This window comes from Stenella coeruleoalba (genome assembly GCF_951394435.1).
Source record: "Stenella coeruleoalba genome assembly, chromosome: 9".
NCBI classification, from domain to species: Eukaryota; Metazoa; Chordata; class Mammalia; order Artiodactyla; family Delphinidae; genus Stenella; species Stenella coeruleoalba.
The window spans coordinates 94,480,993-94,493,586 of record NC_137155.1 but is presented as its reverse complement, the minus strand read 5'-3'; the positions used below and the strand labels follow the sequence as shown (position 1 = coordinate 94,493,586).

General features: G+C 40.9%; 1 protein-coding gene across 2 annotated transcripts in view; it reads left to right on the top strand.

Moving 5' to 3' along the window:
- Positions 1-12,594, top strand: part of TPK1 (thiamin pyrophosphokinase 1) — a 333,066-nt gene that overhangs the window by 185,793 nt on the left and 134,679 nt on the right. For both annotated transcript variants that reach the window (XM_079932024.1, XM_079932025.1), the window contains one exon: positions 5,288-5,434. In XM_079932024.1, coding sequence (XP_079788150.1) covers positions 5,288-5,434 — 147 coding nt within the window. The remainder of the gene's footprint in view (positions 1-5,287; positions 5,435-12,594) is intronic.

Below are 12,594 nucleotides of genomic sequence, written 5' to 3'. Positions count from 1 at the left end.
TAGACTGTGGAGAAATAAGGGCAGAAGCAGAGATCTGTTGGAGGCTATTGCACTGTTTCCCATGAGACAGAACGTTGGCTCACATCCTCTGATGGATTTTGATGGCCGTGGTGGTGATGAGGTTGTTGGTACTGAGGAGGGGAGAAATTTTGGATACGTACTGAACTTAGAACCAGTAGAATCTCCTGAGAGGATAAATAAGGGACGTGAGAGAGGAGTCAGGAACGACTCTGGGAGTTTTGGCTGGAGCACCCGACGTGGGGAAGACAGTGGGAGACCGTGATTGAGGGAAAGATCATGGAACCTTGGAGATCTCTATTGGATTCCAAATGCAGATGTCAAGTAAGCAATTGAATATATGAGGCTAGAATTGAGGAGAGAGGTCTGGACTGAAGATACACAGTGAGGAAGTGCTGACATTGATGGTATTTAAAGCTACAAGGCTGCCTGGGAACACCAAGGGAGGGGATGTAATGACAATAGAATTAAGGACCTTGCTCTGGACCACTCCAGGGATGTTAAGTTTGTTCCTGAGAAGACACAACCAGTGAGATCAAGGCAGTATGGTTTGCTGGAAGCCCATCTTTCTGGAAGAGACTTCATCCAGGAGGAGGTAAGAATAAACTTGTCAGATGTTGCTGATGGATCGAATAATGTCAGAACTGAGAACTGACCATTGGGTTTTGCAATAGGATGTCAGTGATGATAGTTTTTGGTGAAGTGATGGGGCTAGCAAAGTTGTCTCTCGTCTGTATTACTGTGCTGATCTCTTAACGATCTCCTGGATTTCTTCTTTGCCTCCACACAGTTTGTTCTCCAGACACCCAGCATGGTGACTTTTAAAAATACATACATCGTGTCGCCCCTCTGCTCGAAATGGCTCTCCACTTAATGCTAATAAAAGTCGGGACTTGACAATGGCTTACCAAGGCTCTATACAGATCTAGCCTTTAGATTTTAATGATTCCTCCTGCTAATTTCTCATTCAGTTCTCACGACTAGCCTCCCGACATTCTTTGAAAATGCCTGGGGCCATGTCACTGCTTCAGGGCCTTACTACAGTCTGTTTTCTGATGGGTCTGGCTCCAGGTGTCTGTACCTGACTGGCTCCCTCATCTCCTTCAGGTCTTTGCTGCTCCTCTCTTACCTTTCTGATGGAGCCTGCCCTGGCTCTCTTGTTTGAAGTGGAAGCTCTTCCCAGCCTAGCATTTTTCATCTCTCTTTTCCTACTCTCTTATTCCCCTGTAGGACTCGCCATCTTTTCACATCCCAACTAATATACTTATTTTCTATTTTTATTAATTGCGTGTTGTCCTGCATCTGTTTTTTAAATTATTTTTAATTTTTATTTTATATTGGAGTATAGTTGATTAACAATGTTGTGTTAGTTTCAGGTGAATAGCAAAGTGATTCAGTTATACATATATTCTCCTCCACTTGAATATCAATTCCATGAAGGCAGGAGTTTTTGTCTTGTTTACTGATCTATCCTAAGTGTTCAGAATAGTAGCTAACACATGGTAAATGATCGATAAATACTACCCGGGGTAACACATGTGAAATAAGTTATTCTTTTCAAAAGCTACTAACTGTTAGAATCCTTGCCAAGTAGGGAAGTACTGTTCTGTAGGATTTAGATGACATTAACTCAGCCTAATAATCAGCTTCTTGCCTCTCTGGTTATTTATTCAATTTTCCCTGATTTTCTATGCTTCGGGGAAGCTCAGTAAATGCTTGCTGTCTGCCTTGTCGCACACGCTGCGGCTGGCATCTGTGATTCCTAGGCCTCCTCTAGATGGAGAGATATACAAGTACGTCAGCAGTCGTAACAAAGTGTAGCTGGGTGTGCTGTAAGGAGTAATTGGTGGGTTTTGTTGATCAACCTGGTGCAGACACATGCAGACGCGGAGTTGGCACCAGGGAGAGGCGTGTGGAATTAAAGGGCTGTAATGCTCACAGATCCTAGAGAGGAAGGCATGCCGTGGGCCATGCAGGGGCCTCGTGGGGGGAGGGCGCAGGGTGTGAGCTTAACCAGGCAGGGGGGGAGCCAGCAGAGAGAACGAGGACCCGTGAGCAAGTGCCTATTGGGGGGTCTGGGTGTGGACACAAGCAAAAGCTTGAGAAGCTTCACTGGTGTGTTTGAATGTCACTAGGTCAGTCAGAGGAGCGCACAAAGGGGAACTTGGCTAGGCGCTTACAGCCCGTTCGTGGGGATGCTGAGGCGACCAGAAAATACCATGTTTTAAAAATGTACAATACGCGGGGTAACGTAAGAAGTAAATGCACAGGGCTTTGCATCCAGGTAGAAAAGGTATCCTGGCAGTCTGTAAATAGCCTGCTTTCGATTGAACACTCTTTCCCAGGGGCGTTGCTGTCCTAAAGGCACAAATCTTGGCTTGCAAAGCCTATGTAAATATACAGGGTTGGTGAATATCAGATGTCCTACTTCTTTTTTTCTTTTTTCTTTGCGGTATGTGGGCCTCTCACTGTGTTGTGGCCTCTCCCGTTGCGGAGCACAGGCTCCGGACGCGTAGGCTCAGCGGCCATGGCTCACGGGCCCAGCCGCTCCGCGGCATGTGGGATCTTCCCGGACCGGGGCACGAACCCGTGTCCCCCTGCATCGGCAGGCGGACTCCCTACCACTGCGCCACCAGGGAAGCCCCAGATGTCCTACTTCTAACCAGAACTAAAGAACTACAGAAATAGCCCTGGGCTGGCTCCTGTGCCCACTGCAGCTTGCACTGATCCTCTAATGTTTTTAATCAGTCTGGTTATAAACACTTCCTGTAGGGAAAATGAGTAGTGATGAGAAGTAATCTCGCTGCTTCTTTATTCTGAAAAATTCAATGACTGGTTTACAGATATTGCTGATTCATCATGATATCCCGGTGTGGAAGATGTGGATTAAGTTTCAGCCTTAAAGGTTATGGGATCCCCCAAGGCTTGGAGTATAGTAATGAAAAATTGAGAACCTACAAAAAGGATTCCAGAATCTGCATAGTGAATCAACTATTTTATCATCAGGCCTTGGTTCTGATATGAATTTAGGATTATGTAGATAGGACCGTGCCATGTGCTTTTTACCAGAGCCTTAGAACTTTCTCTACTTTATATTTCATATATAACTTCACTTAGTGTCTTTCTCCTCAGTGTAAAGCAAATTCTCTTTAGTTCTTCTGAGGTCCTGTATAATGTCTGGGCCTTTTCCCCTCCAGTCTGGAGTGGCTTTACTAATAAGGTTTCCTAAACACGACCAGGAGCGATTACCAGACTTGATAACCCCAAACAAAGGTTTGTAAGTTTCCTCTGAAGACTAAGGTGTCCCAGTCCTCACCTGTGTATTAGGAGTAATACATGCTTCCTAGAGTGCATGGCCTTTCTCTGCCTCAAATCTAATGCTCGGAGTTCTAGAAAGATCGCCAAAGAAAATTTTAGATCCTCTAGATGTGTGGTATACTTGTCTTAAAATATTCTAGCTTTGACCTGAAGCATCTTATTCAAAATAAAAATTCCTATACTCTGAAAAGGTCAAAAATCGGAAACTCATTCCAAATTTCTTAATTTTTCTGTGTAGTTTACTTTTTTATGTTTTTATGGAATCCCGTTCTGATTTATATATTCCTGTAGTATGGCGATTAATCTCTTTCTTCCTTAGGCTGACTAGTTCTTTCTTGCAGTGTCTTCACTTATTCATTCATCAAACATTTGAGGTCTTGTACATGTTAGGCACTATGCAGAGGACCAGGGCCACAGCCTGTGGACCAGAGAAGCACAGCCTTTGTCTTTATGGAGCTTAAGCCACTTACTGTTCCTCTAGAGACTGAACAGGTTATACCGGCGCTTGGGTGATATGTTACTCTTCTAAAATCATGCCTTCTTCAGACTAAATGTTATCTGAGCTTTTAAAATGTACTGTTTTAAAACTAAAAGCCAGGGGCTTCCCTAGTGGCGCAGTGGTTGAGAGTCCGCCTGCCGATGCAGGGGACACGGGTTCGTGCCCCGGTCCAGGAAGATCCCACGTGCCGCGGAGCAGCTGGGCCCGTGAGCCATGGCTGCTGAGCCTGCGCGTCCGGAGCCTGTGCTCCGCGGTAGGAGAGGCCACAACAGTGAGAGGCCTGTGTACCGCAAAAAAAAACAAAACTAAAACTAAAAGCCAAATGCTTCCTATCTGTAAATAATTTCTATTTTATTCCAGGTAGAGTGAGTATAACTGTCACTTTTTATTGTATGTAAGGTTTTCTTATAATAATTTAATTAAGCTCTTCTGTCTTTCCTTTTTCATGATCAGTATACCAGCTTTGACTCTGCTGGTGCATCACAAGACCAGGCTGACCAGCAGAAGGAAAGAGACCAGGCAGTGCCTCTTTTTCATTCTCCTTAAGACCTTCGGCCACCTGCCTTATGCAGGAGGAGACTGTTACTCCGCCCCCTTCCACTGCCCTGCAGCCGTTCTTTAACCACTGTCTCATATGTTAGGAAAGCATCACAGTAATTTTATATACAAATAGCATGGAAACGTATTTTCAGCAACAGGGGAACATTTAAATAAACTATCCTGTAGTCATAGGAAATGCTTTGCTTAAGGTGTTAAATGAAAAGAAAGAACATACCAAACGACATGTACCAATAATAAAAATAGTAATATAAATGTAATATACTGAAAATAATATAATAGATGAGTAGCTAACACTTTTTAAACAATCACTGTGTTGTGAACATGTTTTAAATGTTTTGCACTTATTGACCCATTTAGTTACCTCATTTAATCCCCCCAACAACCCTCTCAATTGGTAATTATTATCCAGTTTTTACATGTAAACATAAAAATGAGGTACAGAGAGTTTAGGCAACTTACTAGGTTTGGTGAAAAGCCAGTATAGGTCCTTAAGATACCTAGGTTCTAGTGGGGGCTCACTCACTGTTGGGTGATCAAAGTGCCCACAGGGATGCTGTGAGGAGTGGATGGGAGAGGCACCAATTGTGAAATCAGGAAGACTTCCACATGGAAGGGACATGGAACAGAGTTTTAAAGGGCGAGTTGGCTAGTTTTCCAGGTGAATAGGCAGATGGGAAAACCTATTGAAACCTGACTGCCACTCACCAATCTTGTGACTTAATTCCTTCATCTGAACAACACGAATGGTGTCTGCCATTTCTTCATGGCGTATCTAATAAAATAGGGTACTGAAAGCTCTATGGAAGTGTTTGATGTTATTTAATTATTTTATTTATTTATTTTTTAAAAGTCCTTAAATATGTGACTGCTGGTTTTCCTTTGCTTTCTTAGGTAGATATGATTGTGACCCTGGGAGGACTTGCTGGACGTTTTGACCAGATTATGGCGTCAGTGAGCACTTTGTTCCAAGCAATTCGAATCACTCCTTTGCCAATTATAATAATCCAAGAGGAGTCTCTCATCTACCTGCTCCAACCGGTAAGTGAGGATTAAATACAGTGTCAGCGCTTTGCTTCCACAAAACCTGTAACATTTGTACACAAGGAGAAAACATGTGCCCCATTTATGTATTTGAACTGTGAATGAAGTTGAGGTGTTTGATTACTTGTGGCTAAATGGGAAACAGGTGGAGGAGAAGCCTCATTGTACTCAGAAAAACAAAACAAAACAAAAAAAAGTTTTTAAATTAAATTGACACTAAGAATTAAATTTAGCATTTTTGCATTTTGAGCAGCTGAGTATGAGTGCCACTTGAGATTAATCTCAGCAGAGAAAGCACAAAGCTTGGCAAACATTACAAATGGAATTCTGGTATATTTTCAGTGTTGTCGTTATAATTGGAAACTGTATTTGATTTTGTTAAGCACTTAGTCTTGAGCTTTTACTGTTCATAAGTTGCTTGGTTGTTAATTTCACTCTCATGATGATGTCATTCATTTCCAATGATAAACATCAAGGAAATTTTCTATCAGTGTAGTGCTTAGAACAGAATTCTTATTATATAAACATGTTTTATGAGGTTGATGAGTGTATTTCAGTTTGAAAAATGATTGTTTGGCAACATTTTTTTTTTTTTTTTTGCGGTACGCGGGCCTCTCACTGTTGTGGCCTCTCCCGTTGCGGAGCACAGGCTCCGGATGCGCAGGCTCAGCGGCCATGGCTCACGGGCCCAGCCGCTCCGCGGCATGTGGGATCCTCCCAGACCAGGGCACGAACCCGTGTCCCCTGCATCTGCAGGCGGACTCTCAACCACTGTGCCACCAGGGAAGCCCATGTTTGGCAACATTTTTTAAAGACAGTGGACAGTTTTTTGTTTTTTTTTTTTTTCTTTTTTGCCTGTCACTGTAATGTGCTACTTACAGCTTTGCTTTCAGTCCCTCTGCTGTCCATCATCTGTAGCTTGTCATTACCTGAGAACTGTTGTTTGGTTAACATGGCACGCGTGCTCACCATCGTTCCGCCAGTTGTGCATTTTCTTCTGGCTCTTTGCATTGCGTGGCTTTGTTGCTTTCTGGAATACTTCCTGTGAGGTGCGAAAACGAAGCTGAAGAATTCGGTTTTCAGACTCCATAGTGTCCATTTATTTGGTCAACAAAGAGTTACGGAGTGCCTGCTACCTACCTGTTGCACTGCTGGGCAATTGAAGATTAAACAGAAATAGTAACATGTGTTCTTTACTCTCTAGTATGTGTCTAGTGAAGAAGACATTTATAAAACACAGAATAAAGCAAGGTCAAAAGGTTAGTACAAAAAGATGATGAAAGATTATATAATCTGGTCATGGGTGTGTAAGGAAATGCTTCACAGAGGCGCTCACATTTTATTTACTTAATTAATTCAACAAATTTTTTTTTTTTTTTGGCTGCTCTACGGCTTGTGGGATCCTAGTTCCCTGAGCAGAGATTGAACCCCGGCCCTCGGCAGTGAAAGCCTGGAGTCCTAACTACTGGACCACCAGGGAATTCCCAACAAATATTTCTTGAGTACCTGCTATATGTCAGGTACTTTTCTAGGGATACAGCAGCAAGCAACAATGACAACAACAAAAAAAAAAACCCTTCCTTTCATGGAACATAGATTGTGTTGAGCTTACATTTCAGCAGAATCTCGAAGGATGAGTGGATGTCTGCTATTGAAGATGATGGGAAAGTCATTCCAGTTAGAAGGAGCCACTAAAGAAAGATAGAGCTGAAGGGCATGTTACGGCATCTACAGGTAATTCTGAGCAGCCATATGGAAACTATTGAAAGATCAGACTCGGAAGACTACTTTGGATCCTACCTCTGAAGAACCTTGAACTCTACATACTACAGTGTGAACTTGTTTGCCATAAGCTATGGGAAGTCATTAGAAGATTTCAGTTAGCAGTCTGACATGCACAGATATGCTTCTTAGATTTCTCATTAGATGTTTATTAAATACCTGTACTTTCCCAATAGGTTCTGAAGCGTGAAACTCTCTACCGTTGTGAAGCGTTGAGCTTTATTGTTTTATAATGATTTTATGATGCTGCGAATGCTAAAATAGTCAACTGCAACTTGTCTCTATGTAAATACTCTGGCTAAGAGATAACTAGATGGGGTACAATGGTTTTTGCAAAGTAAAATTGGAAGATTAACTGATAGCAAAAACCACATCTAAAAATGACTTCTGCTCTTAAGATCTTTTCATTATCTGTGGTGTTTTGTATCTTCTTTGAATAATTGTAGACTTCCTAAAATGTATTCAGCTTGGGATTTCTTGGAATTCCTCCATCTATAGATTGCTGTCTGTCCTCAGTTTGGAAAACTCTCAACCATTATGTTTTCAAATATTGTCTCATCCCCCATTTTCTTTCTCCCTTCTTCTGCAACTCCAATTAAGCATATATGTGATCCTCTAATTGTATCATATATATCTCAGAACTTGTCTCTTGTACTTTCTGTCTTAATCTCTCTGGGCTACATTCTGAAGTTCCTCATTGCCTCTGCAATCCACTTCACTCTTCTGCTTTAGCTGTTCTATTTTGCTACTAAACTCATCCTTTCAGTAGCAAAGGCTATTCCTGCCATGATTCATCTCTCTTACAAGCTTTCCCTTTACTCACATTTTAAAAACTCTTAAAACATAATTGTCCTACTTCCTTTATAGTCTAGAAAAATTCTGATATCTGCAGACTTTATAGGTCATCTGTCTTTTATGTTCTCTTTTGCTTTTCTATTTTGTAACCTTGATTCATTCCGTATTTTGTGATTTTTAGCTATGACCTCATATTTCTGGGAACTTTACCTGTGGGAATTACTTATAGAAGGAGTTAAAAGTGAGTCCAAGGAGAATTTAGAGTGGACTTCCAACCCAGTTATTTATAGGCACTAATAACTTAGGACCTTTTGTTTGAGACTTTTTTGGACCATCTTGGTGGTATGTATTTTGAAGCTAATTCTGCTGGGAGTTTGACTTCCAATTACAGATGCCCAAGGAAGACTTGTTCCTCTTCTTAACCAAGGTTTGCCTGGACAGTTTTCCTAGCATTCACGTGGGGGTATCCTTTGTATTCGTCTTTTCTCTGAGAATCTCCGCTGAAGTGGTGCAGTCTCCTTTTACACTCCTACGTTGCTCAGGCTTGCTCTCCTAATGACCTTCCATACTTGGAGGCCTAAGCACCTGAAACTCAAGTTCATCTGATTTGGTAAAAATCAAATGCCTGTAAGGTGAAAGGTAGATTGGTGTTCTTTTTCAATCAAAACTTAGTTTTTGGCTTTTGAATATTCTTTGAAAAAAAGAAAAAGATGTTTGATGCATTTTGAAAGATTCCCTTTAATTTTTTTCTAGCTTTTTTTTTTTATTGTTGTCGGTTGGCCAGGGTACTAATCTACCCTGTGTATGTTGCAGTGATAATTAACCCCCAAATCTCAGAGGCTTAACTGAGATTAAGCTTAATTTTTTTTCTCATTCATGGAAAATCTGGTGTGGTTTGGGCAGTATCCTCCATTTTATATCCAAGCCAATTGGGAACATGTTGAGTCAGCAGCGGAAAAAAGGTTACTGTAAAAAGTGGCACTGCATGTTTTTAAAGGCCAGGCCTGGCTGTGGCTTGTGTCACCTTTGGTGAACACAGTTACGCTGCCCCAGCTCAGTATGAGGTGGTCGAAGAGAGGAAGGCTGTGGGCCGGAAAGATGACTGAGCACAGACCATTGTCTCCATCAAAGACAGAGGTTATGTTCTGTAACATAATCATCTTTTTTTTTTTTCATTTATGATATGTCAGACTTTAATCATTGAAGGAGAATCCCCAGTTCCCCAAACATAGTAATCATGGTAAGTGTGCCTGCATACCCCATGTCCTCTAGAATCTCTCTCTGGTCATTTGATTTTGTCTTATTGAAACGACTAGAAAATTACCTTACCCTATCAAGTAAGTATTACATAGCGTGAGGCAGAAAGTTCACACAAGACCATACCCTCTCCATTGCATGAGAGGAGTAAGAATGTTTAGCACAGACTTTCCTCTGGGGGCTCAGTAGGGTTGGCTCTGCTCGTCTTTCCCAGGGGTCACATCCCAGGTCTCTGCTTCTCAGTCACTTTTAGTGAGAGAGTAGTTAGACAGCACCCAGAGCAACTGCAAAAGCCAAAAGGAGTATGTTTGAGGGCTTAAGATACGAACCAGGCTTACACACTCTACCATATTTTTAAGCAGTTCTAATTATACACTTACGAAATGTGATCAATTAAAAGCTGATTATTGCACAGAAGCAGCCTATATCCTAGAAATGGAACACGCAATGTTGGAGCTGAAATGACTCTGTAAGATGTATTTTCATTTATCTCTGTGTTATATGTGGCGTATGTAGTAAAGTACGCATCTGTAGTAGGTAGTGTGCGTATTCAGGACGATGTCTGCAGGATACTGTTCCTTGTTAATAGGGTTATTGGAGTCACAATCAGGATGGACATACCATACACGTAAATTGAAACCATTTTCAAATATTTTGGTGCTGGACTAAGGAAATCAATCTGGTTTGCTTCAGTGACAGATAAAGAATGCTTTCAAAATGTTTTAAATGTACTTCTTAATTGAAAGTCATCAAATAGCTATTCTTGAGAAAGGAGGTAATTGGGGGACTTGCACAAGAAGCATATCATTTGAGCTTCATAACAGTCCTGGGAGGCAAGCAGAACAGATCATAAGAATCACACAGCAGTATTTTGACTCAGCAGTTTTTCCACTGCACTACCTTTCCTTCTTCATGGGATTAATGGGCTGAGATGGAAATGACAAACTCTTAAAACAAGTCACAGTCTGCAGGCTGGTCATTATCCATAGGGTATGCATATGTGTACACACACACACACGCACGCACACACACGCACGCACGCACATAAATTCTCTACGATATTCTTTTCAAATAAGCTTGATCTTAGATGCCCCTTAAGGGTATATCCTACCTTGTGGCTTTACCCTGAAATTAAACAAAAATAACACTCTGCATTTTCCTCAACTATAAAAAAATCTACCTACAATAAGAATCTTCGTTATTTAAACAGATTAAATGAGATTGCCATCAAACTTTGCTAAAATATATCAAAAGTGGTAGAATTCAATATAAATGTTAATTATTATGAGTATTACTTTTGAGGACAGCGTCTTCTAGAATTGGTTCTATAATTCCAGGTTGTGTGAAGTTGAAGATAATAGCAGGAGGTGTGAGATGTCTTATGGGACCTGTGTGTTTGGCTGATAAATGTTTTAGTGCTTGTATTTGCTCTATGACGGTGAAGTGGCTGGGATAGCACTGGACCATGGAACTAAAATGTGCTTCTCTTGATTTTTCTAAAAAAAGCCCCCCAACCCTCAACTCATCTTAATGTTTCTGTAATGTTCTGTGTTTCTTTCTCTACATACGAGACTCTTGTGAGACCGTGTTGTGTAAATAAACCCTCATCCTTCATTCATTAAGGGTACGTCAGTCATTTGGGACAGGCCTGTATGTCGAGAGCCATTCAGTTAAAGTTGTGTAGATTGTTGCAGACTAAAATCTTTCATCTAATTCTCTTTTCAGTCCACTTCCTATGACTCATTTTTGTTAATTACAAATAGCTGATTCAGTTTGTTATCCAGCAGAAACTAACATGACACTGTAAAGCAATTATACTCCAATAAAGATGTTAAACAAAAAAGGCAATAGTGTACTTCCAGGTCTATATAAATTTGGAAGACTGGAAGTTTTTAGCTGGTTGACTTTTTAGAAGATAATGTCTTTTCGATTGTATTGTGGCATATTTCACTTGCTGCGGGTCAGATGTCATTATGAGTGAAAACCTCAGTAGGGAGCGTTTACTTTGAAGGGATGTTCAAACTGCCATTTTAAAATAGCAAATTAAAAAAATAGAATGCCTAATAGCCCCTCCCCAAAGAGTCATCATCCCTCTTTTACCCCACAAAAATGTGTTCTTAATAAGACATCATGCCCTTTTATGAGCACGAGATTTTATGAAAATGGTGAGAGACATTTTAGCCATGAAACCCCACTGATGTCAATGACGGGTTAGGCTGTGTTCCCCGTGAAGACAGCCAGGTGCTCAGAGCGTGTGTGTCGCATTTACTATGCAGGGTGTGAATGGCTCCAGATTTCACATACATACTTTCTCATTTTCTGGTCCTGTGCTTCTCAGGAGTCCAGAAACATTAGCTTCTGTACACTGAGCATAAATTATCTTTTATCTCCAAGTTTTATGGCAGTTGGTAATACAAGTTAATAGGATTTATGACCAAAAAATGAGCTGTCCGAGAGTTAATAAGGCATGTCTTCTGCGTTATCCCAAACCTCGTTCAGTGATTCCTGTTCAGGATTATAGCGTCTGATGTATAAGAGAATGCTGTTACAGAGCGACGCTGTCGGTTTTTATCTCAGTTGAACGAACTTCTACATACATTGTAAATATTTCTTCCTCATGATCTTAGCCATGTTTCCTACTGCTTGTTTTTTTCCTCTCACTAGATCAATCATTTACTGTATAAAGTCCTGACATTTTCTCCATTATACATTTGAAATGCCAGTAATGAATATGATAGAAAGCTGTTAATAGTCTGATAGAAAGAAGCTGAATATCCGTGATGTAAATTTGGTGTGCATGATGGTTTCTGCAGAGAACCAGGGGTTTGGATCTGTCTGTCCACACGTGCAGCACCATCTCATCAGTGAGAACACCGGAGAAGTGATTCTCAGAATGATTTAGAGTGCAGGGACTCTATAGGCAACACTGATAATCTTCTCACTGTTTATTATCCAATTATATAATTCCTTTCTTTGGATTATTATTTCATTCTCCCTCTGTATCTTCTCAATTTTTGTTGTTGCTTGGCATCTTAGAATCTTTTTTATAAATTATAAGTAGCATACAACCATTCAGTATTGGTGTAAATAGTATAAAGTCTGAGAGATCATTTTATAGATGAGCAATTGCAGACACTTAAAGGTAAAGTGATTTTCCCAAGGTTATGCGCAGCATTTCCTTGAAAGAAAATTTCTGCTGAAAATGAAGTAGATTTCATGCAGTGATGCCTAAAAGAGGACCGCTAGGCATTTCATGTCTGTAAATGGCCTGCCACTCAGAGCCTTCTCAGTCTCTCTTTCCTCTTCCACAGGGCAAATTGCTA